Below are 26259 nucleotides of genomic sequence, written 5' to 3' on the forward strand. Positions count from 1 at the left end.
CAGGCTGAGTCTGCGTGCACATGCTCACACACATGCACGGAGTTTGTTGATTAAAAAAAGTTTGCTGAGTCATTCACTGAGATAATTGCTAAAGAGTTACAGCTGAAGCAAGACAGTGTCTATAGGACACACTGAATGAGACTGGAGAGGTTTGATGGCTACAGAAAGAACAAAGAATACACTCTCTGGCAAATAGTAGCTTTTGTGATTATCATCATTTACTTTTCCTGGGATTAGTTCAACTTTTTCAACCTTTTTGACCGTGAAGTGGAGGAGAGAAAATGATAATGGAAGGGAGTGAATGGGGAGGGCAATCAGGTTTTGACGGTCTGTTAGTTTTCGAAGGGAGAGACTTGGTGTTTAAATGTCAACAGACAGTCCAGTTGAGCAGAAGGGATAAGATGGGTAAGAATCCACCAAGGAGGAGAAGTTCCCAGATGCAGGTAGAAGGACTGATCCCCTATTTTAACGGGAGGCGTATTGCAGCAGGCATTGTGGTTTGCTAGCAGGAAGATGAGGGAATTCCCATCTCTATTTTTTTTCTTTTTCTTTCTGTAGTGAACTGTGATATAAGGTCATTTTGTAGAGTCTGATGTGTTGTGAGGCTGCGTGGGGAGAGGGGTTAGGGCTGAATGTTTGAGGAGAGTAGAGAAGATTTGAAAGAGCCATTGCTGAGTGTGAGAATATAAGTTCACCTGAGAAAAATAAGCAGGGCCGTGCGGAGAGTAGAACCATTGGAAAATTTTATGATTTTATAATGACACCGACCTCTATTCTATTTCTCAGCTCCTAGGGGCAGGCGGGAGAAAGCAGACAGGAGATTGATCCTTAGGAACATGATACCTCCACAGGGCAAAGGGATTTGGGGTAAAGCAGGAGAGTTTCAAAAATAATGGACTATAAAATCCATGCTGGAAAAGGGATGGAGAAAAAAATACAACAAACTTACTTAAATTAAAAAAAAAAAGACTCACAAAGTAGTGGTTCCCAGTGGGGAGAGGGAAGGGGGAGGGGCAAGACGGGGGTGGTGGGGAGGGGAAAAAAAGAAAAGGAATAAGCTTAAGGGGACAGTGGGTTGGAGGGGAGGTTGTGGGCAGAGAGCGGGAGGCTTAGATTTTATTATTATGGAGGCACAGATGTGAAGGAGTGAGCCCGGGGCTGGATGGGTCGTCCACGTGGGTGATGGCAAATCTGTCTCCACTTGCTCACCTGGTACTCACTCCTCAGCTGTCTTCAGTCTGTCGCTACACTCCACCCAACGGCTTTTCCTAAGGTCTCAGATGACCTCCGTATCTTCAAATCCAAAAATCTTCTGATCCTCATTTTGCTTGACTCTTCGGCATCAAGTGACACTGTAGACCATTCCCTGTTCTTGAGGTGGTCTCTCTCACTGGCTTCCAAGACAACGCACTCTCCTTATTTCTTCCCAGCTTCTCTGGCTCCTGTTTATTGGTCTCCTTCAGAGGTCCATCTGCCTCTTCCTATCCACTCCCTAAGGGAGTTTTTTTTTTTTTTTTTTTTATGGTATGCGGGCCTCCCTCTGCTGTGGCCTCTCCCGTTGCGGAGCACAGGCTCCGGACGGGCAGGCCCAGCGGCCATGGCTCAGCCGCTCCGCGGCACGTGGGATCCTCCCAGACCGGGGCGCGAACCTGGTTCCCCTGCATCGGCAGGCGGACGCGCAACCACTGCGCCACCAGGGAAGCCCGGGAGTTTCTTAATAGGAGGTAATCCTCAGCCCTCTTGTCCATATTTTCTCCCTAGGCAATCGCATCCTGTGCCTCTTGGCTTCAATCACTATTCATCACCTTAGAAGTTTCTTTTGAGCACTAAGCCCATATATCCAGTTGCTACTAGTGACTTCCACTTGGATGTCTCAGAGGCTTTTCAAACTCCTCATTTATTAACCTGAACTCATAACTTACCCCAGATCTGGTTCTCTCCTCATGTTCCCACCTAAGTGAAACTCATGTCTGGTTAGACAAGTCAGAAATCTAACTGCCATCTTTGATCTCTCCCTTTCCCTGAACCTCCCATATCTGATCTATCACTCCCATCAATTTCCTTCCGAAATATCTTTAGAATCCACCCGCTTCTCTCCATCTCCAGTGATATGATCTGGATCCAACCTCTATCATCTCTTGTCTAAACTACTGTGAAGCTTCCCAGTGGCTTTTATCAACCTCTCGGGCTCCTTTCCAGCCCATTCTCTGCACTAAATCCTATGAATTCCGCCTCCTCCCCAAACAGATCTGGTCATATAACGCTTTACTTCAACTCCTTCAATTACTCCCCTCTTTCCACTGCCCCTTGAATAAATACAAAAACCTATCCTTTGGTGCTCAGGACCTCGGGCCCCTGCATCTGCTCTGGGCGCACGGGCCTCTGCCGGGCAGCCGCTTTGTCCTGCCGTCTCCCCTGGGTCCTACTGTCCCCCAGCTCCTCAGGGAAGCCTCCCACCCTCTGAACAGGTCAGCCTCCTCCATCACTTGCTCTCATGGACCGGCGTTCCTTCCCCTTGGAGCGCTTATCTTGGTGGAATTACACAGTCATTCAGGTGCTTATCTGATTAATGTCTGTCTTCTCACACCAGACTCCAGGCACCGTGAGAGCAGGAACCACACACATCTGGTTTTGCTCATCTGTACCCTCCCCACTCAGCAAAATGCCTGGTGGTCGTAGGTGCTCAAACATTTTTTTTTTTTGGCGGCGGCAATGACTGAGAATCACAGGATTTAAGCAGAAAGGGATGTTAGAAGTCATCTGCTTTCTGTCATTTTAAAGTTGAAGAAACGGAGGCCTGGAGAGGTGGGAGATGGGGGCTCACTTGTACACAGTTCCACAGCTGGTTGATGGCAGAGCTGGAAGGTAAACGCTGGTCTCTTTCTACCTCAACCTGGGAACTGTTTGCTTGTTTGTTTCTTTAATATAAATCCTCTGCGAGTATTCTTTCCCTCTGCTGCTTTTTCTGAAGTGAAAAAGAAAAGCTGTCTGTGCTTAAACTGTGCTTCTTGTGCTAACCAACTACAGGACATCAAACCACTGGTGGCAGACGAGATGGCACGATCGGGAGAAACGGGGGACCACTTTCGGGACCCGCCCCTCCTTCAGCCCTGCCACCTGGCAGGCGAGCGGGTATCTAGGGGGAGCCAGGAGGCCCAGTACTCTGCCTTCTGTCCCTGCTGCTGGGCTGTCAGCCACCCAGCCACAATCAATACGAGGGAGGAGATTAACAAGGCTCAAGGTGACACAGACGGACTCCCTGGAGGTCGTGAACTCGTCGGAGGAAGCTGCTAACTGCATTCTCCCCGGTTACAGCAGGCAGTCATTTTCTGCATGATCAGACCCAGTCTGACTATCAAAGGTGGTTGGCCTTGTTTCTCCAGAGGCTTCGTTTTCCTGCAGTTTCTTTTGCCTTGAATAAAGTACGGGAGCCCTCTGGTGGTAATTTGTAAAAAAAAAATCTCATGAGCAGGAGAGATTCGCTCAGTTCCGGTGAGACTTCTCAGTTCTTTGCATTTCTTTCCTTTGCCTCCACGAGCTATTTCCAATTATTTTATCAGACATTAAAAGTAAACGAGTTTACACTGGGTTATATCAATTGTCTAATTTCTTCTTCACCCTGCAAAGTCAACTTTATAAATACAGATCTTAAGGAACTGAATGATAAAAAAAGTTTGCTAAAATTACTTAAATTATGAAAGTAAAATTAATCATTACGCTTTAAAATACAGAAATATCAATTACATTTTTTTGGAGAATTTTCACATCGTAGGTCCTCAATAAAATTTGAAATTTACGGAAAAAAAAAAGGAAACCAGGGCCATTATAAATCATCTGAACAAGAAGGCATCAACAGACCAATGCTTTTTGTAGTCAGGCTTTACAACTGGCCAGCCCCCGTTGCTAAACAGAGCTGTGACTGACGATGTGGCCTGAGGATGTAGATTGTGAATCTGGCCCATGGTGTAGACTGGAGACCCTGACTTGCTGCTCAGAAGTGAATGCTCTCCACGGTAAAAAGACTAATAACAAGGTCTACATGGGGTCTCTTAGCATCTTATGTTGATGTATGTATCATGTTGTTATCCAAATAACTGTATAGGGAGAGGGAGCTCTGTGCCAGCAGAAGGTCTTGTGGATGGAAAGCTGGGACCAGGGGACCAAGGGCAGGTGGAGGAACAGAGGAACAAGCCAGGTCTTGGCTGTTTGCAGAGCTGGACAGGTGTGAGACACGAGAAGAACTGGGCTGTTGAGAAGGGGGTGGTTGACACACCCGGGAGTGATACTTGTCAACGCCCGAACTGTGTCATCAGGCAGGAGAGGTTAAGGAAGCCAGTTGCTGTGGCCGCGGACAGTGGAGGTCCAGGAGGGCAGAAGAGAGGGTGACCAAAGGCACCAGGGAACAGGCCTGCAGAGGTCAGGCTTCAGGAAAGGAAGCAGCACCTGACTTCTCAGACTGTTTCTCCAAAGGCTGGTAATATCTCCTTCGCCTTTGCATTACAAGGTTTGATATGCCCTTCTTTTATTAGCTCTCTTTTATATTGCATCCAGTTTTGCATTTAATTTCCTCTGCCTTTTAAAAGCAAAAATCAAAATTTGCGCTATTTTAAAACAATTAGGAGGGACTTCCCTGGCGGTCCAGTGGTTAGGACTCTGCACTTCCACTGCAAGGGGCCCGGGTTCGATCCCTGGTTGGGGAACTAAGATCCCACAAGCCGCGCAGCACGGCCAGTAAAAAAATGAAATAAAATAAAACATTAGGAAATCTAGGTTTGAAGACGTTAAAAATCACAAAGAGATCATGACTGTTTAATAGTCACTTTTTTGACGGAAATCCAGTCACATCTGCCTGTACCGTTACATATACCATTACTTGGACATTCACACTCCACTAGGAACATGATATATTACAAAAGAGAGAGGGACTTTTAAAAGCACATTTAATTTTTAATACAAACTCTGTTGCACAAGTACAGAAATGACCCCTTCATGCACAAATTTAGCATCTACCATTATGGAAGAGGAAAAACTGTACTTTTCTTGTCCCCGCACACACTGGCAAACTTTAAGTAACTTATCTTTGTGCTCTCGGATGCCAAGGCAGCCTGTTTTGTCTTTCTGGATTTCCACTAGAAAGGTTGATCTGTGAAAAGTGAATATTGGAGATATGAAACTCGGTAGGGCCATCTTCACCTGGGATTACTTCAAACTGTGCTTAGGCAAAGCTCTGAAGATTTCTTCTAGAAACCTGCTGTCAATATGGAAAATAGTTCACTCGTTCAGTTTCACAGCAAAAAAGGGAAAATAAAAACCCAAAAGGCATTTAAGTAAATGCTTTCCAATCCCATGCACTGTATTAATTAGCTAACATCTTATACAGTACAACATAAACATCGTTGGCATGTTTATTTGTACGTAACACCTATAAGCTTATAGCATCTACACTTTAAGTGTATTTACAGATTCAACAAAATATCTACATATAAAAAGCTTTACTTAAAATTAAACTTGATGCAAGTTATGAGAAACCAATTTATTGGCAAATGAAACTGAGCATTCCTTCAACCATAGGTTGTTATAGAATTTCATATTTGGAAGGAAACCATTTGATAGATATTATTTATGAATATGATAGAATATATATGCTTCTTTTTGAAACTGGAGATGTAATCCCTTTGACTGTTGGCCTTGTTAGCACTTGTCAGATTTCTTAGATTCTGCAAGGCATCCATGCAATTTGTATACACATTGTTTAATGCTGCAGAGTTTCAAAAGCTGCCACATACATAAAGACTTAGAGGAAAATATATTCCTGTTGGTATGCTGTTGTATCCTGTTAGTTTTGGAATAACTTGTTTTTTTTTAAAATTTTCTACCTACCAAGTTGACATCTTTTTTACTGAATGTGACTTGTAATAATAGGACCCATAAAAGACCACAAAATCATCACTTGCTCCAGTTGGTGATAAAGCTTTTCTTTTTATACCTATGGGGGAAATCATGCTCCTTAAAATAAACTGTCTTCCTAATTTTATTTTCACAGTTCCTTTTTTTTTTTCAGCATTGCAGTTTTCATGAACTATGCTTTTTCAAAGTTACTTTTAGACAATGATAGTAATCTAGGACTCCGAGTCGACTGTACCGAATGATACAGAAGGCGGTACGTTGTGGAATGCTTATCGTCTGAAGGCACTGCATGTGTCTTGCCCTGTGCTTTCTGGAATAATTTTTGACACTGAATTGGAGTGATCTGTTTGGTATTCTCTCGGTCTGCCACAAATGCCAAGATGCATTGCAATACGCATTGTTTATGCCTAAAAAGCACTGAAAGGAGAGAGGATGTAAAAGGTAGAACACTGTACCGCTGTAACACCTGGACGATTAAGAAGTCTATGGAGTAACAGGAGCAAAGAGCAGGTAAGAGATTCTCAGTAAGCATCAGCAAATGCACCTGTCATAATTAACTCATTTAGCAAGCAGAGACTGTACACACTGTGCCTAACAGTCTCCCAAAAAGACTAATGACAGCTAGACACATAGAGTCACCAATTTCACGACAATGTCCACAAAGACACTGAAGTTCTAGAGAATACTACAGTAACACTCTTGACAATGAAAACGGAATTCATATTTAGGGGTTCAGCGGAGGAGAGTATAAACAAAGTACCAACCCATGTTTGAATAACATACACAGGTATATTCTTTAAAGGTGTAGCATTTTTCATGCATCCTAGTGAACTGTATCCCGAAGAGGGAAGAACATGATCTGTTGATGAGACTGTGTTATTTTTTATCAGTTCTTAGGAAATCCAGATAACCTATGCTGGATGAAAAAGTATGCACTTTGCACTGCAGTTCACATTAAGATACCATTTGACTGAGTTAGGTTCTTGCTTTGATGGTTCTCATCATATGAACACACAGCAGAACACAGACTTTCTGCCTCGATGTTCAGAGTATGAGAAGGCGGACAGACAAATACTTAAGATAAACATTCGAGAAAAGTGGGATATTGGCAAAGAGCTCACAGATTAAACAAAGGAATTCATGGCGTTGACGGGAGACGGTGCCTCTGAGCTTTCGTTTCCTTCAGCCGGTTCTTTCTCTTTCTTACCACTGTACTGTCCAATAAAGGAGCCGTCCTCATTGAACTGGCCATTCACCCCCTCTCCATAGTCAACTAGGCTGTCATCACTATCTTCCTTTTTCACAGTCCTGTCTGAAGGTGTTCGACTGCCTTTTTTTAAAGGCTTGTGGTCTTCTGCATCACTGGAAAAAAGAGAAAACATTTTCGTCACGACTGGCGTTTAGGTAAAAGGCTTGGTTCCCAAATATCATGCATGCAAATTATGAGAAAGCATTTGGAGCCCTGAGCTTCTCTAGCCCAATCTAATCGTCAGGTGGCCTCCAAAGACTGGACATGGTTGGAATGAAAGGCAAGTGCAGAAATGGTTTAATCATGAAGTCTCCGGTAGGTGGATGGCTTTGTAGGGTGCATGTCAATATCAACGACAGATTCTGGCTACTGATTTGGAAGCAATTCAGAAATCATCACAAGCATTACAAAAGGAAGAACTGAGAAAAGCTGAAAATCATCACTACTTTAATAGAATTAGAAAGGGGGTAAAAGCTTATGACAAGTTGAGAAGTTAGTATGTTAAACTGCATAATATCTCTGATTCCTTGGATATGAATGGAGAATGATTCTGGTTAAGTGTGAAATATGGATTTTTGTTTTTCTGAGCAAGAAGCAAAATCCTGCATCTCAAATCTTTTTGTTACTGAGTACAGGCCAGACTTGTAAACTGGAACCTTACCTTTCAAGAGACCTACACATTCCATTAAAAGGATGCAGAAGAAACAAATGAAAATAGCCTAAGAAGAAAAGCAAAATCCTTATACTGATCGTATACGGTAGTTTTGTTTTCTGTAAGAATTTTAGTTAATGGGTAAAGATTTATTAATTTGGAAAGAGACATACTTTAACTTCAGAGCACTACATTTGTACTATTAATGGCACGTCAATACATTCTGAAGAGTGTGAGTGCAAATGCAAAAGCGAAGATCTCCTGCCCTCACTTTTACCTTACTACTCCCTTCTCCGCAGTGTGGAATCTGAGTGTATTTTTATAAAAATGTGTGGGACTCTCTCTATATATTTGCTTATGTCTCTTTTGAACCCCTAAGCACAATATCTGGAAGTAGCAGAGTAATCACTATGTTTAAGGACATTCACTCACACGGTCAAGTAACTAGGTATGCATACTGACCTAGTCCCTAAAAGGAAACGTCTGGTTTTTTAAAACAAAGGAAAAAAAGGTGATGACATCTTTCGTATTCTTTCAAAGAACAAAAATCCAAGGCAAAAATGGGAAACATAAACAACATTAGTAAAAACTAAAAAGATTTCATGTAAAAGACAGGTCCCATGAGCTGCAGTATCTCACCTAGGAATTTGTGTTAGGATTTAACTGCTCCCTCTCCTTTGAAGAATAACTCTTTTTTTTTTTTTTTTTAGCCAAGATACAAATATTTCATGATGTACAAACATTCTGGCTCTTTGGCCAATAATTTCTACTAGGGTCTCCAGTTTTTCACCAAGGAGAAAATTTCAAGACTGGAAAATAATACTGGCTTCACATGACATTGGCATACGCTATTGAAAATTACCTGTTTTAGCAATACACAAGTGCTTGTCACAAATTAAATAAACGATATTATCGTTTTAATAAACAGCTGGGGAGGTATCACAGAGTCTCGGGGTGGCCTGTGTTTGGGGCACTGTAGGGAACATAGCACCCAGTCTCCAACCCACTGTAAGAATAACTTGCCCATTTTTGGAATTTAATCATTAGCTTCTAGGCTGTGCTCGAATACTTCCTGTGAAATACTGCCCATGACTTGGTGAGACACTTAATTCTACTGAGGAGTTCAATAGTGAGCAGAATTTTGTCACCTGGATTCCAACTATTAGTATTATTCTGCTTTGTAGAACTAGTGTTCCAAGGTGTACACTCCAGGAAATTCTAGTCTATGGCATTTCTTTGATTCATCCATCCATCCATCCATCCATCCATCATACATCTAATAAATGTTTACTGAATGCCTACTCTAAGACATAATGTTCTAGTCGTTCGGGATAGAGCAGCAAACAAAACAGACTAAAGCCCTGACTTCACTGAGCTTACTTCTAGTAGGGGAAAATATAGATAATCAACATATTTAAAAAATTAGTTATAGAGTGTGTCAGAAGGTGATTAGTGCTATGGAAAATATAGAGCTGAGTAAAGAGGATGGAAGGTGTCAGGGGAGGGGATGGAAGATTGACATTCAAATAGGATGTCCAAGAAAGGCCCTGTTAAGAAGTGACATCTGATCAAAGACTTAAAAGGGCTGAGTTAGCCAGGTGGATAGCTGCAGGGAGAGCCATTATGACAGGAGTAACAGCAGTGCAAATACCCCGACATGGGGCAAGCCTGTTCTAGGAATGGCAAAGGAGATCAGAGGGAGGTGGAGGGGCGGAGCGGGGGAGAGGGAGGGAGAGAGAGAGAGATTAAAGTAAAAGAGGTAATAGAGCTAGATCAGGGCCTTGTAGGACATTGTAAGGATTCTGTCTTTAACTCTGAGTGAGATGGGAGGTCACTGTAGAGTTTTCAACGGATGAGTGACATGATCTGATTTACATTTTAAAAGGATTACTGTCGGGCTTCCCTGGTGGTGTGGTGGTTAAGAATCCTCCTGCCAATGCAGGGTTTGAGCCCTGGTCTGGGAGATCCCACATGCCACAGAGCAACTAAGCCCATGCACCACAACTACTGAGCCCGCGTGCCACAACTGCTGAAGCCCACACGCCTAGAGCCCGTGCTCCACAACAAGAGAAGCCACCACAATGCGAAGCCCACGAACCGCAATAAAGAGTAACCCCCGCTTACTGCAACTAGAGAGAGCCCGTGCACAGCAACGAAGACATAATGCAGCCAAAAATAAATAAATAAAATAAATAAATTCATAGGAAAAAAAAGGATTACTGTCATCAGTGTTATGAATAGCCTACCCTAGAGGGAGGAGTTGGCAAACTACAGCAAAATTGGGCCATGCCCATTTATTATGTATTGTCTCTGGCTGCTTCTGCACTGCAGCAGAATTGTAGAGTTGCAGCAGAAACTGTGTGGCCTGTAAAGTCTAAAATACTTATTATTGGGCCTTTTACAGAAAAAGTTTGCCAACCTCTGCTCTAGGGGGCTAGGGGAATTACAGCAATAATCCAGGAGTGAGAGGGCTATGACTTGGGCCAGAGTGGAACACTGGGAGTGGTACAAAGTGGTCATTACAGACATATTTTGAAGGTAGCACCAACAGGATTTTCTGATGGATTGGATATGGAATAACAGAGAAAAAGACAACACCAATATTTTTGCTTTGAGTAGCAGGAAGGATAGAATTACCCTTACTCAGGAGCACAGCATGTTTTGGCTGGAAGATCAGTGGTTCAGTTTTGGACATGTTCAAGTTTGACACATCAGAGGAACCACTCCTTTAATCATTTTGTGAGTCTAGTATAACACTGATATCTAAAACCAACAAGAACACTCTGAGAAAGTAAAATTACACGCTCATCTCATTTATGAACACAAATGACAAAAAAATCCCAAAGAAATCATGAGCAAATAGAATTTAGCAATCTGCTAAAAAGATAATATATCGTGACCAGGTTGGGTTGCATTCCAGGAATGCAAGCTTGTTTTAGCATTTAAACACCAATTCATATAATTAACCATTTTAGCAGAAGAAAAGAAAAATATTTTATGATCATCTCAGTAGATTTAGAAAAAAGGTATATGGTAAAATCCAACACACATTCACAAAAAACTTTCATACACTGGCAACAGAAGTATCTTCATTAATCTGATTAAGTGTGTCTGTAAGAAACTTTGAGTTAATGTCATCCTTGATGGTGAATGTTGAAAGTTTTCTGTTTGACATCAGAAATAATAATTAGGACTTCTAATCAAAGCTGCATTGGAGGGACTTCCCTGGTGGTGCAGTGGTTAAGAATCTGCCTGCCAATGCAGGGGACACGGGTTCAAGCCCTGGTCCGGGAAGATCCCACATGCCATGGAGCAACTAAGCCTGTGTGCCACAACTACTGAGCCTGTGCTCTAGAGCTCACAAGCCACAACTACTGAGCCTGTGTGCTGCAACTACTGAAGCCCACATGCCTAAAGCCTGTGCCCCACAATAAGAGAAGCCACCGCAATGAGAAGCCTGCACACTGCAACAAAGAGTAGCCCCCGCTCGCTGCAACTAGAGCAAGCCCGCGTGCAGCAACGAAGACCCAACGCAGCCACCCAAAAACAAACAAACAAACTGCATTGGAAGTACTAAGCAATATGATAAGAAAAAGAAATAGAAGACATGTATTAAGAAGAAAAGAACTGTCATTATTCATAAATGATATGATTTTGTATGTAAAAAATCCAAAAGAACCTACAGGCAAACATCAGAATAAAAAGAGAGTTTAGTAATATTGCTTAATACCATATTAGCATAAAAGTAAATTTTATTTAAGTACTTTCAAACAATTGGAAAATGAAATTTTAAAAATAATTCCATTTTGGCTACTGTAAAAATATGAAGTAGATAAGAACAAATTGAACAAAAATATGTGTAAGACACCCATGAAAATGAAACTCGTGTTCAGAGCTATTAAATAAGAGGTAAATAAAATGGAGGGATATACCATAACTATGGACAGGAAGACCCATGGTAAATATGTTAACTTTCTTTATATTGCTCTTTAGATTCAATTTATTTCCAATAAAAACACAGTAGGTTTTTATGTGGATCTTGGCAAGCTGATTCTAAGATGTATATGTACGTGAAAAGGGCCAAGAATATCTAAAAACTTCTGTAGGAAGAATCACAAAGTTGGAGGACTTGACCTACCAGCTATCAAGACTCACTCAAAGCTACTGTATTAAGACAGTGTAGTTTTGGGGCAGAGGTAGACAAATTGATCAGTGGAATAGAATACAGGGAGATCTTTTTTGGGCTTTATTCCTACATCAAATTTTCATGTCATCATAACTGGAATCATTTTTAAAATCCTATTTTCCAATTGTTTGCTGGTACAAAGAAATATAATTGACTTTTATGTTAATTTTGTATCAGGCAACATTACTAAACTCTCTTATGAATTCTAATATTTTCCTGCAGATTCATTTGGATTTTTATACACACAATCACACCAGTCATGAATAATGGCCAGGGAAGGGGCTGCCTGGAAACATCCTTTCCAGCTTAATGGCCATAGTGGATGAGAATCTACAGCAACATGGGCTGTGCTTAAAAGAAGAGAAGTAAAGAAAAGGGATGCTCTACCCACAAACAGTCTTTCCAGAAAAAGCTGTTCAAAGGCATCTCAAGATCTTTTTAAGACTTTTTAGAAAGTGGTGTGATATAATGTCCTACTTCAGGAATTACAACCTGGTTAAATGAGAAAAATGTATATGAGGCACCAGCACAGTGCCTGGCACGTGATTTGTACCTAACAAATCACCACCTGCCATCACACCTCTTCTCTCCATTCCAGACCCCACCTCAGAGAGATTTTTTTTTCTAAGAAATCCCTTGTATAACACACACACTTAGAATTTTCCAGATGTGATGAGCAGTGACAAGTCTCTGCTGAAGCTCTGGATGAGTGCTTGCCTCTTTTCAACTCAAAGATGAATTTTCAAATGAAAGAGTAAGTCAACTATTTTTGACATTGTGCCAAGGGAAGTTGCTTGGTCAAGTTTAAGTGTGAAAGGATAGTTTCCCAAATGAGAGGAATTTAGAAGTTACAGAAGATGATTGAATAGTCACATCCCTATTTAGCTATACAGTATTCAAAGCTTAAAAAAAATTAATCCACATTTCTATAAGAATTTTTTAAGGACAGGAGGTGTCAGATATTCTTAGCCTAAATGTCAAAGATTGAATAAATTTCAAAATAAGTAATAAAACAGTCATAAAATAGTATATACAGCCATAAAATATATTTTTGATACTTACATCCATGATTATCTTTATTCATTGCTATAAGTTGTGCCATGAAAGGAATGTTCAAAACTCAGCTCCTGCATTACTCCCTCTGGGAAGATTTCTTGTACCACCTCCTTCAAGGCCATGCACTTGGCTTTGGCTTCCTGCCCCTGCCCACTTCGTGCCTCAGCAGTATCCCTTCCCTTTCATAGCGCTCTTCACACTATGCTCAGATTGTTCTTTTACTTCCCTGCATCCCTCACTAGACTATAAACTAGTGAGATAACATTCTATTGATTTTAATATCCCCATAGTCTAGCATGCAGTAGGCACTCAATAAATACTGGTTGAATGAATTCATTGTAAAATAACAATAAAAGAGACAGTGGGCATTTTGGAAATTCTTCAAAATTCTAAGTTTAACACGTTTTTCATTTCTTTTTCATCAATTTCATGATGTGAGACAAAGCATCGGAACATACTCTTTCCTTTACCTTACCCTAAAGAATGAATTTTAGGGAGTTCACTTTTTCTCAGCAGCACTTTCTTCAGGATTGTGCACACAGAAGGTATCCATTGAATGTCTGCTGAGTAAAATGCTGCAACGATGGATACATCTGTGATCGTTGGGTCTGATTTTCCTGTAGTCACCATCTTACCATGGCCAAACCATACTGCAGGGTTTTTATTGACATTCACGACCCAAACACTCCCTGTAAAAGTCTGTCATTATTTATACTGCTCACATATCAGTTTATGTCTGTGAGCAGAATAAATCTAAAGTATATAACAAATGCAACACATCTTCACATCATCCAAGCCTTACGAGCACGGGTTAACATGCTTGCAGCACGGTCAAGTTCATGTGACAAGCTTCCCATGCCAAGAGCCTCCATTTATGGTATGAATTCAAGTACCATGGTCATGTGGCTTATGACCTATGTTCAATCTGGTTTTTAAAGGAATGGATCTGAAGAATAAAAAAATACCTACACGGTTGGTTGCATTGTTTCTCTGATTTTTCTATATGCTAGTAAGGGTGCAGATCCTACTGTCTGTATAATTAAAGAAACAAACAAAGAAAGCTGCAGGCTTCCACCAGAGGGTGACTGTTTGGGGGTGGGTGTTGGAGTGAGGGTACAAGATTAGAGCACATGAAAAAAACATCAAATTTGGCCACTGAAGTTCCATCCCTCTCTGCACTATGAAATACCTGCTGGCTCAGAGCCAACCATGTAGAAATGGTTTCATCTTCAAGCCTGAGAACGAGCAAATAATCAACAGAATTCATTTACATTTAGGCAATAGCCCTGACTTTGTGTGTGTCTGTGTGTGATCAGCATATTAATTTATTTTCAGAATGAAAAAGAATAAGAATCAATAAATAATACAGAACTCAAAATTTCTAGAAGGTGCAAAGCAGAGAAGGGACTCTTGTGATTGAGGGAGAAGAATGACATTTAAATGTATTATTTAAAAAATTCGGTAATAAACAGTTGGAACCATTTTCATTCATTATGACATCTATGAAATGAAAGGTCTTCTAGTTTTTTTCAGTGGAAAAGAAACCAAAGAGAAAAAATTCTGAGGTCATGTCAGGAAGTCACAGGATGAAGCCACCTCTGTAGCAAAGGGTGGCTGGGTGTTTTCAGAAGTGATTTCACTTGTGACATTGTCCTTATGAATTTTCAGCTTCAGTGAAAAAAAGTCACTGAGTTGTGTTTCAGGTTTAAGACACCCCCGTCAGAACCTTATTTCCTTTGGCAACTCCCAGATCAATGGAATTACATGGTTTTTTTTTTTCCTCACACACGAACCAATGTGTGTGTACTCAATAAGCCCAAGGAAAAATCTTTCTCTTCTGAGAAACTCAAGGCATAAGCTAAAGACAGCCATTTGAAAATGCTTCACAAACATATCACATATGAATTAACACCAAGACAAATAAATATGACCAAATAAATGTAAACACAGTAATAATGAGGCCAGTAACAAAATATTTGCTGTGTACTGCTATGAAACCCCAAATCACATTAAAACTCATTAGCAGAGAGTTTGCAAAGGAACACAGAAATCATAGAACTAGAACTCTTTGGAGATCATCTCGTACTTCAACAACTTTATTGTTTTATAGGTGAAAAAAAATGAGACAGATTAAACGCCGTATCTAAAGAAATCAAGGGTAGTGGCTGAGTTGACAGTAAAACCAAGCCTCTTGATTCCAGATGAGTTCACATTCAACTTCAATTTCAATCACGTCTTAATGGAGCAGAGGGGCCCTGAGAAAGTCGTATCACATCAGATCATGGTTTCACATCACTCTAAGAGCAAGCTGACATTTGAGACGCATGGAGTAAGCAGTACATTGCCAGATTCATCTGGGCATGATAGTGTCGAACAGAAACCCATCACCATGTGAAGAATGTATGGAGTGCAATGGTTTGTTTTCAGTTCATGCAAATATGTGATATTGTCAGGTTATATTAAAGATCCAGCTTTAGCACTACAAATAAGGGAGTGGTGTGCATATCCTGGATAGAATTCTAGTCACAGGAACACTAAAAATAACAAGTTATTTAGTAATTATAAGCTTCCCTCCTTTACAGGAGAAATGTGTAGAAGAGTGAATGAAGTCAGCAAAGGTGTCAACTCACTCAGCCTAAGGCCTGGCAACCCTAGGCTGTGGCCATCTGCAGGCTGCTTTATTTTATTTTATTTTTTTGGGGGTGGTATGCGGGCCTCCCTCTGTTGTGGCCGCTCCCGTTGCGGAGCACAGGCTCCGGACGCGCAGGCCCAGCAGCCATGGCTCACGGGCCCAGCCGCTCCGCGGCATGTGGGATCCTCCCAGACCGGGGCGCGAACCCGGTTCCCCTGCATCGGCAGGCGGACGCCGGACGCGCAGGCCCAGCGGCCATGGCTCACGGGCCCAGCCGCTCCGCGGCATGTGGGATCCTCCCAGACCGGGGCGCGAACCCGGTTCCCCTGCATCGGCAGGCGGACGCGCAACCACTGCGCCACCAGGGAAGCCCTGCAGGCTGCTTTAATGCGTTATAAAACCTTGTGGGTGGACAGGTGGGGATGCTGAATGAGGTTTTCATACCCTTTCAGTCTCAGAGTCAACATGTGACATCAAGACAACCCTCACTAGATGTTTTTCTGTGTCCTAAGATACAGAATTCTGAAGAGTTTTAAAAATCACAGTCATCTCCTCTCAAAAGGGGATCAGAATGAAAGCTGAGGTGCAGAGATATACGGAAAAACACTTGTATCTGCGTGGAGACTGGCGTGAGTCTAATTTTGTAAAAAAATACACAGTTTTTCTCAATCAGTTCTCATATTTCTTATTGGCATTATTTTGCCCCTTGTGATATTGACATGGAAACACCAAAAATGAGTCTAGAGACAGGTGAAAATTAAGACACATATCTTATTTGTAAATGTCATCTGGCAATCACAATAGTGACATATTTTATTTCACCTAAAAAGCCTTTTCTTCCAGCAAAAAATTTTTATGATCTTTTCAAAGTACCAGCAGCTAACATTATTAATAAACTCGTGCATCTGTCATCAATTTCATTCATTTCTGCTCTTGTTTTGATTATTTATTTCTTTGGATATAATGAGTATCATTAGGGTTTATTTTACAAGTTGATCACTGAATAATGGATATGAAAAAAAGCCTCAGTACCGGCTCAGCGCATATTTAAAAGATTACACTTTATATAAACAAGAGGCTTATAGAAAGAAAGAACACTGTGCAAAGGCATTTGATTAATAGATGTATTCTTTTGGAACACCAAAATCCCACTCTTTTAAATGAATAAATATATCTTTTGTTTTTCTTTTTGAACATATCTAAAATAACCACTTATCTCTCTTTAAAAAGACCTATAGCCCCTAGGCAAGAATATCTGTGTTTAAACAGTTTCTTCCTTCCTTTTTTTTTTTTTTTTAAAAGTATTTAGCACATAGGTTACATTACATTTGTCCTTAAAGACAGAGCCAAGCCAAGAATGTTTTAGCAAAACCCTGTGAGTTAAAACACTGCCTCCAGGGCTATGATATTTCTTAATAAATAATGGCTTCTAAAACAGCCTGGTCATCATTTCATGATTAATAAGAGGGGGTACAGGTACCTGTTTTGGAAAAAAGGCTTCAAATCCAAGATGAAAAAGAGTAACATAAATTTTACAAAAGCACTGCTTAGAGAATGACAGGGAAAGTTTGCTTTACAATGCAGGTTTGTAGGGTCTTTATTGTTGTTTTAACTCTTATTATCACACACCAGCTTTTCTATGTTGATCAATTACAGCAAGGGTCTCTGGAAAATAGGACAGAGTGGAAGATATTCCATCTCCAAACCTACCACTAAGATGGAAATTTATTTTTTAATGAAAGTGAGATTATTTTAACTGTGCGGGGTGTGTAAACATTTAGACACGCAAGTGTTTCTAAACTAATTTTTGAGATAAATAGGAAATCCCAGGCAGAGTGCATTCCTGGCTGAATCCCATTCTAGGGAGACTGAGTGTGGTGTCTGTTCAGGGCAGGGAGGATGAAGGGTGGCTGAGAAGCAGGGGCTCACCTGTATTCTCCAAAAGTGCCGTCATCTTCCTTCATAGGTTGGATTTCAGGATCCGCGTGGGCATCTTCCTTTTCTTTAACTAAAAAAATTCCAAAATGACATTATTATCTATTGATCCTGTGTTTCCTTATTCAAAGTTTTTAGGAGTGCACTCTATGAGATATACAGCAGTGGGAAATAATTCTATACACCACAGAGTTATACAACCAGATGTATCATGTGGTTATTTATTTATTTACTTATTTATTTATTTACTTGCCATGTGACTTGCAGATCTTAGTTCCCTGACCAGGGATTGAACCCGGGCCACGGCAGTGAAAGCCCGGAATCCTAACCACTAGGCAACAAGGGAACCCCTTATGCGTATATTTCGATGATGTTCTAGTCTCTTGGAGGTAATTAACATACAAAGTTGACTTCATACAAAAAGCATTTTGGCACAAGTCTCTTACTCACCTGCTAAAGGAATAAGTCTGAAGCTTCTAAGATTTCCCTCTATTTTACCAATCTATCTATTAACTATATTCATGGTTACAAATTGTTCTTGTAAATCTAATTGTTTGCAGATTTTTTTCTCTGCCACTGAAGGGGAAATGGCCAGATAGAGAAAATAGAAATTCACTGGATCCACTAAATTGAACAAAACATTAACCATATAGGGAAAGCAACAGTACACATCATGATATCAAGATCCAGTTCATGCATCACTTCCTCTCTGCCTGTTGGTTTCAGGTGCTATTTCAGCACCTATGACTCATGTAAAGCCTAAGGAAGCAGAGTCACTAATACCTTCAGAGGACTGATTCATCTGCTCTGCCAAGTGTCTTCTGATCCTTGGCAATGTTGAGTCTTCCATGACATACAAAGGGATCAATAATTGTTTGAACAGAAAGTCCAAATGTATGGCTCTGGGAGGATACACTTATTGCAATCTCTGTGATTACTCTCATGATTTCTTTTAGTTTAATGGATCATCATGCAGCATTATATGGCAATTTCAATCTTTCTTTCTTACCTGGATATTTACCACCTTTGTTTCTTCTGATGAAGCAAACAATCAGCAAAATTAAGATCAGGAGAGCGACAGCACACATTAGACCAATGAACCAGCCCTGAGTCGCTATATCCACCTGTCGGCTTGCCATCGCTGGAAAACAAATCAATGGTGTCAGTGTGAATGGGTTAAGGGGGAGGTGACAACTGTTGTAGTCACTTGTAGTAAAAAAAACCTGCCATAGTACATAAGCTTTTCTATATTTTACATGTGGCCCCGCCTTGGAATCTGTCAGTTATCAATCAGGAGTTACATAAATACTAAACTCTGAAAAACCTTCAATAATGAAAAAAATTCAAATAGAGAAATCCGACTGCTAACACCATTCAATGCTAACAAACCCTGCTGAGCATTGCGTTCATAGTTATTTTCACTATATATTTTCAACAGAAACACAGTCCCAAACCAATTAAAATTTTTACTGTTTATGGGATAAATTGTACATTAAGTACAATGATAAGACTAGAAAACCATTTTAAACAGAACAGAATGTATACATCTAATTGAGTATTTTTCTTTCAAAGGAACCACTTTGGGAGGCTAAAATATCATTGCAATGATGTTGCAATTTTTCCAAATGTGTTGGAAACCTTCTGTTTAAAAAGGAAACTTTCCACACATGAAACCTGTCCACATAAGATAACCAATCTTATTATTTTCTATAACATCTCGATTTGCGCCCAAAATATTACTTAGATTTGTTTTTCATCTCATTTGTTATTCATCTCATTTATAAGAGCTGGTTCTGAAAGATCTGGGGAAATTTCTGAAAAATCCTATTTACCCTCAAAGGATCAGTAAGCAATATTCAATATCGTTCAGAATCCAATCAAAAGACTTTGAGATATATCTTGATCAGTGATATCATTATTGGAATAAGTGGCCAGTTTAGAAAGAAAATACTCATTCACATGTACACATGTACTTTAAGTCTTCCTCTATTCTGTTTTGAGTCAAATAATGTGAAGCCCCTTATTCAACCAGTCATAGTATGCAAATCTCCTAAGAAAAACACAGAATAATTAGCATTTCCAGTATTATTCAAAAGTGTCAATCAAATGGGACAAAGTGCAGCATTAATGGCTATTCAGACAAGCCCATGAGAATTTGTTGAAAACACTGGTATGAATCTTTTTTAAAAAGGTCTTGATTTTTTTCTCTTTTGACCATAATCAAGGTAAAAGGTTTTTTTTTTAATTCATAAGAATGCCTATATCATTCTTTTTTGATTCAATTTCTTCTGAATCCATTTAACATGGTTGGGTTAGATGTATGTGATTGCTGGATGTAGAAAGAAGCAGGGCGACACCTATCCCAGGCTCTGCTCTATGCTGCAAAAATAGCACCTCATTGCCTTTTTTCTCCACCCAAAGGATAGGGAGAACAATGAAATGCTTAAAATCAAGTGTGAAGAGGAATGTGAAAAATATGTGGATGTGTGTTGAAGAAATAAAATGAGAAGTGGAAATACATTCTCTGGAATATAAATCAAATTGCCAGTAGCCTTTCCCCAATAGCCCTTTGTGTCTCATTGTTTATCGGGGTTTTGAGTTGTATCATCATTAGATACAACTGAAACATGAGTATGGGCAGGGCCCCCCTACCATACACGTACCATAACCATCGTCGGGATGAAGATGAAAACAATGATAACGGGAGCTAGCATTTTGAAACTTATTCTATACTAGGCACTGTTATGAGGGCAAAATCTCATTCAGTCTTCACAAAAATCCTGTGAGGTAGGCATAAGGACTAAACCCACGCTCAGAAAGGGTAAAGACCTTGCCTGAGAGTTAGAGCTTCACCCAAGACTGCGGACTCCAAAGAACATGGTACCAGCCATTATGCGCTACTGCTATAATGCACTGATGTCCAGGCATCAACCCTGCAGAAGTCTTTACAGAGAATAAAATGTTGTAGGGACTTTCTATCTTTGAAATATTTTAAAAGTCCATCAGTACATACTCTTTGGCAACAGAGCTCTGTTCAATTCACACATGGTCTCTGATATGTACATTTTCTTTGAACCAAAAATCCACTGGTGTAAGTCTATGGAGCATTTGATTGCAGTTACAGAGTCCTTGTTTTTAATATGCTTAATGATGTACAGCCCTTCAATAAATAGTATCTGCACTTATATTTTTCATCTAATTAAATGCAACTGATAAGGGCAAACGGCAATAAGATCCTCAAGTATTAGCACAGACACTGTCTAAATAGAGACGCTAACTGTCAAAACTGAACTGCCGGCTGGCAGTTTGCAGCTATGCAGCTATGCACAAAGTAGAAATGTTTCTTGACAGCTGATAAAGGAAGATCCAAGTTGACATTGAATTTTTGCCCCTATGTCTAAAGGAAAAAGTTGCAAATATGTCACTATCCCATTTATTTAAGACTGGGCAGACGCAGTATGTTAAGAGGTGCACGTGTATGCCTGCTCACACACGTATACATACACACACACAAACGCACCAGAAGTTGATATAAAACAAAAATTATGTAAGTGAAAATAGCTTCTATTGATTTCCCATCCATATAAAAAGGGATCTGAAGCCCAGATAGACTTTAAGAGGCTTCAAGTGTTCCCAGGACATTCCCAAATCATCTTAACTACAGATGCATATACAAACCCAAGTCATGGCCACCACTGTGCATCTCACACACACACACACACACACACACACACACACACAATGAAGCCTGTGAGGCTTTCTCTTCTTGAATCCGAGTTTCAACACACACACACACACACACACACACACACACACACACACACACACACACAATGAAGCCTGTGAGGCTTTCTCTTCTTGAATCCGAGTTTCAATGGGTGGGTAATAGTAGGATTGGGTAGGAAAGTGACAGAGGATTGTCCCTTTATGTAAAACTTTTACAGTAAAATTGTATTTGTGTATTACTTGAATAAGCCATAGAGCAACACATTAAACAAATAGACAAATATAAAGAATCCGAAAACAGAAAAGAAGCCAGAGGCATGAAATTGATTTTGTTTCCTAGAAGTTAGTCTTAACAACAATCTTCTCCATCACATTGCTTGTTGTCTCGTGTTTAACCTGTGCTGTGTGGGAGTAGGGCTCTGAGGAAAACGTCCTTGAGTACTTAGAATAACAGAATACACACAGAAGACAAGAGACTCACAGACTTAGAAAACAAAGTTAAGGTTGCCAAAGGGGAAAGGTGGGGGGAGGGATAAATTGGGAGCTTGGGATTGACAGATACACACTGCTGTATATAAAATAGATAACCAACAAGGGCCTACTGTATAGCGCAGGGAACTCTGCTCAATATTCTGGGATAACCTAAATGGGAAAAGAATCTAAAAAAGAATGAATATATGTATAACTGAATCACTTTGCTGTACACCTGAAACTAACACAACATTGTTAAACAACTATACTCCAATATAAAATAAAAACTAAAAAAAATTTTAAAAACATGGAAGAAAAAGAGTGAGATAAATGGCCATTTTTGAAGAACCCATTAGGTATAAAAGTGTCCTGTTAAAATAGTTAGAGATGTTTAGAAAGGGAAAACAATGACCTTGGCCAAAGTTTGGAGGCAGTTGACCAAAAAAACACAATCCACTAAAAAAAACACCCCAACTGTTGGGCCCAGTAAAAGCAAATCTGCTCTAAATCTTTTGTGAAAGGAGAGAAGAGACACAATCATTGAGGGAAGGAGGGGAGAAAGCAAGAAGAGGAGGTGGGGTCTTAACAAAAGTGTGGGTGAGAAGCATGACACCAGGATACCGCCTCTAGTCTTCTTTGATTTGTTTTCCAGTGTGTGCCATAGGAAAAGAAATTAAGAAATAGACCTTAAAAATCCAGACTATCAAAGGCAGAGATGGTGTCATGCTAAGAAGATTCATAAAACAAGCACAGATGACAGTCGAGTCTAGGTTCCTGAAATACGCAGAACTCAGAGAGAGAAGGAGCTCATTCACGCGAAGAGTTAAAAAATCAGCCAGGATGGTATGTTTCCACGCCAAGTACTGGCATTCACACCTCAAAACCTAGCTGGAGGAGCGAAAAGCAAGAGCAGAAGAGGACAGTACTGTCGTCCTGGAGTTCATCCTTACAGGACAGACACGGAAACCGGAAGAACAAGGAAGTTGGATTAACAGTATTTGCTCCAAGGGGTAATATGTTAACTAAAGTCACTAAGGTTTAATGGATATTTATTCTCTCACGTCAAAGGTGACAAGAAGTGGTTGTGGCCTTGTCCTATTTCTCCTTCGCTGGCACACAAGAATGGCCCACCCATGATGGTTGTTCATCTTGAACTTACTTGCCAGCTGCAGCTGTTACTTTAGGTATAGTAACACCGAAGACAAAATGTTTTTCTAAAGGGTTTGCCCTCTGTCCTAGAAGAGGACCAAAAAAATATGCCACAACTTGATTTTGTGGGTGGAATCCAATTCTAGCTAGATCTGCAAGGTGGGGAGTACACTGGAGCCATGAAGGGTCCAGAATAGCTGGAAAGATGCCCCAAGTGCTGAATGGAGTGGTCATTTTTGAGACAACCTGTTCCCCTTGGGATGTGGGCCTCTGTGGCCCTGAACAGAGGGTGTAGTGAGAGCCTCTCCTCAGTGTTGAAAGGCTGAGCTCTCCTGCGTTCTAGCTGGGTGACAGGGTAGGCCCTCTACCTCTCATTACTGGTCGTTGACCATGAGGTGTGAGTGGGTAACAACATTGCCTCCTTCACAGGATTGTTGTAAGGACCGAATGAGAAAAGCCAAGAAAACCATTTACCTTGTACAGATTAGCTCTGAATAAGTGCTAGGGCTGTTACTATTATTAGCATCCTAGCTGTAAATATGGGCAGAATATCTACTTGAGTTTTTAGTATTTTGAAATTAAAAGCTCTCGATAATAACAAACACCTCATCACACTAGCTGTGAATGGATATTCCTCTTTTAAGTTTGTAACAGTATTTTCCTAGAACTCTGTACGCAAGAAGATATGAAAATCTAAAAAAAAAAAAAGGAAAAAAATTTTTTTCCTTAAGCATTATGATTTTAGCACGTGAATATTTGTATAAGGTATTTTAATATTACCTTTATTTAATAAGTTATTGACTATTACCTTTGGTTTCTTTCTGTTTTAAAAAACCACTCATGTTTGTATCTTTTCTAAATTAGAAGAAATGATTTTAAAAATCATAATGCTTGGGTAAGGAAAGACACAAAAAAATACATTTTTGCCTAAAGGTTCTACAGGAAATTCAACATGCCCCCAAGAATGCATGAAGTGACTGAATATAACATGGTTCTATGAATCACAAAATGAACACACACCCCACAACCCTTCTTAAAATTGAAGCAAGTGGGGATTGTTTTCCATCTTATGAGTAAATAGGAATATTCTTGCATCTTACAAGAACATTTTTCTTTATTTTAGAAACTTTTTTATTTTAGAAACTGTAATGTCCTTGTGTATTGTGATAATGTTCACATAACTAAAACATATACAGGCAGTCAAATATGGTATGATAATGGAAGTCGTGCATTGAACGATTTCTTGTTCTATACCACTGTCACGTTCTTTGCATCAGTTGTCTAACCCAAACTGCAGGGTTCTGCTGGATTACAGTCCATTCCGGCATAAAAAATTGCGACTTTATCAATGAGTTATTTCAGCTCTAAAGCGTTTCAAAAATTCCATCCTAACTCCGAGGGAAAGTTTAGACAGGTAAATGATGTGAAAAATTGGATCACCCTAATCACGTAGGTTAAGAATCATATTTCCCTCTGCTTTTGTAATGGTTTTGGCAATCGTGTGATTACAAGATGATGTGCTCAATTCTGTAATTCATTTGATATAAAGAGCCAAAGACAATTAAGAACCCAACTCCCCACCCAACTGGGCCGCACAGGTGACATCCTTACCCAAAACACAGCTCCACCAGCCCTCCCACCTCCAGCTGGAGCGCTGGGTGCCTTCACCTCTGACTGGGAGCCAGGACGGGCGTGGTGTGTGCCTCACCTGGGCCTGTCTCAAACATACCCTCTGAACCCACAAAACCAGAGTCCCCCTCAGCACCAACTTGAATTTGGTACGCTGTTCCTGGCATTAGACCCTATAACCCAAAGAAGCTCCGAGAACCATTTAGAGTTTCTTTCCGCCCTTCTTCTTTGCCTATGGAAATTTTGCAAAAACAACACATGTGAATATTTTTAAGGGAACAGAAGTCACTTAATGCTTCCAGAAAGGAAAACACACTTTATAAGCGAAAGACAAAATCTAGGGTGCTTCAGTTTATCATTTTAGATGATTATAAGTTGAGTCATGTCAAATAAATCAGTGAAAATGAAGAACTACATGAAAACGTCCTCAAAGAAAAATCGACTGGATATCAGATTGCATTTTAATTGCATATATTCCCATTGGGTTAAATCTTTTTGATACAAAGGAAGCTTCTTGATCTGAACCTTGCCTTGTGAAATTATTGAGTTTCTCTAATGATATTTCTAAAAAGAACTGTTATACATTAAATAGCTGGATCAAACTATGGAAAGGATTGTTTTTTAAGGTTCACAAGATGACTCTTTCGGTAAACTTAAATACCTTAAAATTTATCCAAGTTATAGATTCAACCTTTCCCAAGTATTGGTTCTTCTAAACCCATAGTTTTGTTTTTTTTTTTAAATATTTATTTGCATGATAAAGGCCTAAACAGAAAGTTGGACTATATTCAACATTTTGTCACAAACATTCACTGGCCACCCAGCTCATTACGTGCAGAGCACACTTCATTAAGGAGGGGGCACTGGGTTCTCATAAACTGCTGAAAACTAAAGCTGCCCCATCTCCTAGTAGATGTGGCCAGGATGTAGTAGAGTACCTGACTTGGGAATCCATTAAACATTTAATATAATTATTCATTATTACTCTTGTTTACAAGTCGTGGGTAAAGAACAGTTTTAGGTACCACAACCTGAAAATAACATATGCAATGGAACGTATTATGTCCCTTGTATTTAATAACATGAATCAAAGAGATTCCTAGTTACGTATAAAATATATAGGTTGATGGTTCGTTCTGATTTTTTCAGATACATCTGATCCATTTATTTGGATCAAGTTATTTTTCAAGAGGATCCACAGTACATCCTGAAAATGTTCTCAACCTCCTCAGATGCAGCCCCCAAATTAAAAACCGGGTAACAAAATCATTTCTTACTGCCAGCTACACCATATTCAACATAAAAGTTCACATGCTGTGGTCCCTCATATTCCCAACTGATATTGGCTGAGGTCTCAGCAGTGGCAGTAGTAAGTTTGCTGATCCTGGGGTTTACTGCTTGAAGTAAATATACGATAGAAAAATAAAACAGACAGACAATCAAACTGCAAAACCGTACACACACAACATGTAAAATAAGTTTAAGCACTCTGAAATTGTTCCAGTAAAATGAAATTAGAACTGACTGTTGAAATTCAGGGTTCCCTCTTACTTCACTTTCATTACAGAAAGGGTTTTCATTTCTTTTTTTTTTCTTTTTTTTTTTTTTTTTTTTGCGGTACGCGGGCCTCTCACTGTTGTGGCCTCTCCCGTTGCGGAGCACAGGCT

The 26259-nt window shown here is 40.0% G+C and overlaps 1 protein-coding gene across 1 annotated transcript in view; it reads right to left on the minus strand.

The window, feature by feature from the left end:
• Positions 1–4944: 4944 nt before the first annotated feature.
• The window catches only part of NRCAM (neuronal cell adhesion molecule), a 320145-nt gene continuing 298830 nt past the window's right edge, over positions 4945–26259 (minus strand). The window contains exons 27-30 of the mRNA XM_024115099.3: positions 18627–18758; positions 17612–17690; positions 7029–7269; positions 4945–5251 (exon numbers count right to left, since the gene is read on the minus strand). Coding sequence (XP_023970867.1) covers positions 7032–7269; positions 17612–17690; positions 18627–18758 — 449 coding nt within the window. The 3' untranslated portion in view covers positions 4945–5251; positions 7029–7031. The remainder of the gene's footprint in view (positions 5252–7028; positions 7270–17611; positions 17691–18626; positions 18759–26259) is intronic.

The sequence above is a fragment of the Physeter macrocephalus genome, chromosome 5 (assembly GCF_002837175.3).
Source record: "Physeter macrocephalus isolate SW-GA chromosome 5, ASM283717v5, whole genome shotgun sequence".
In the NCBI taxonomy this organism is placed as follows: domain Eukaryota; kingdom Metazoa; phylum Chordata; class Mammalia; order Artiodactyla; family Physeteridae; genus Physeter; species Physeter macrocephalus.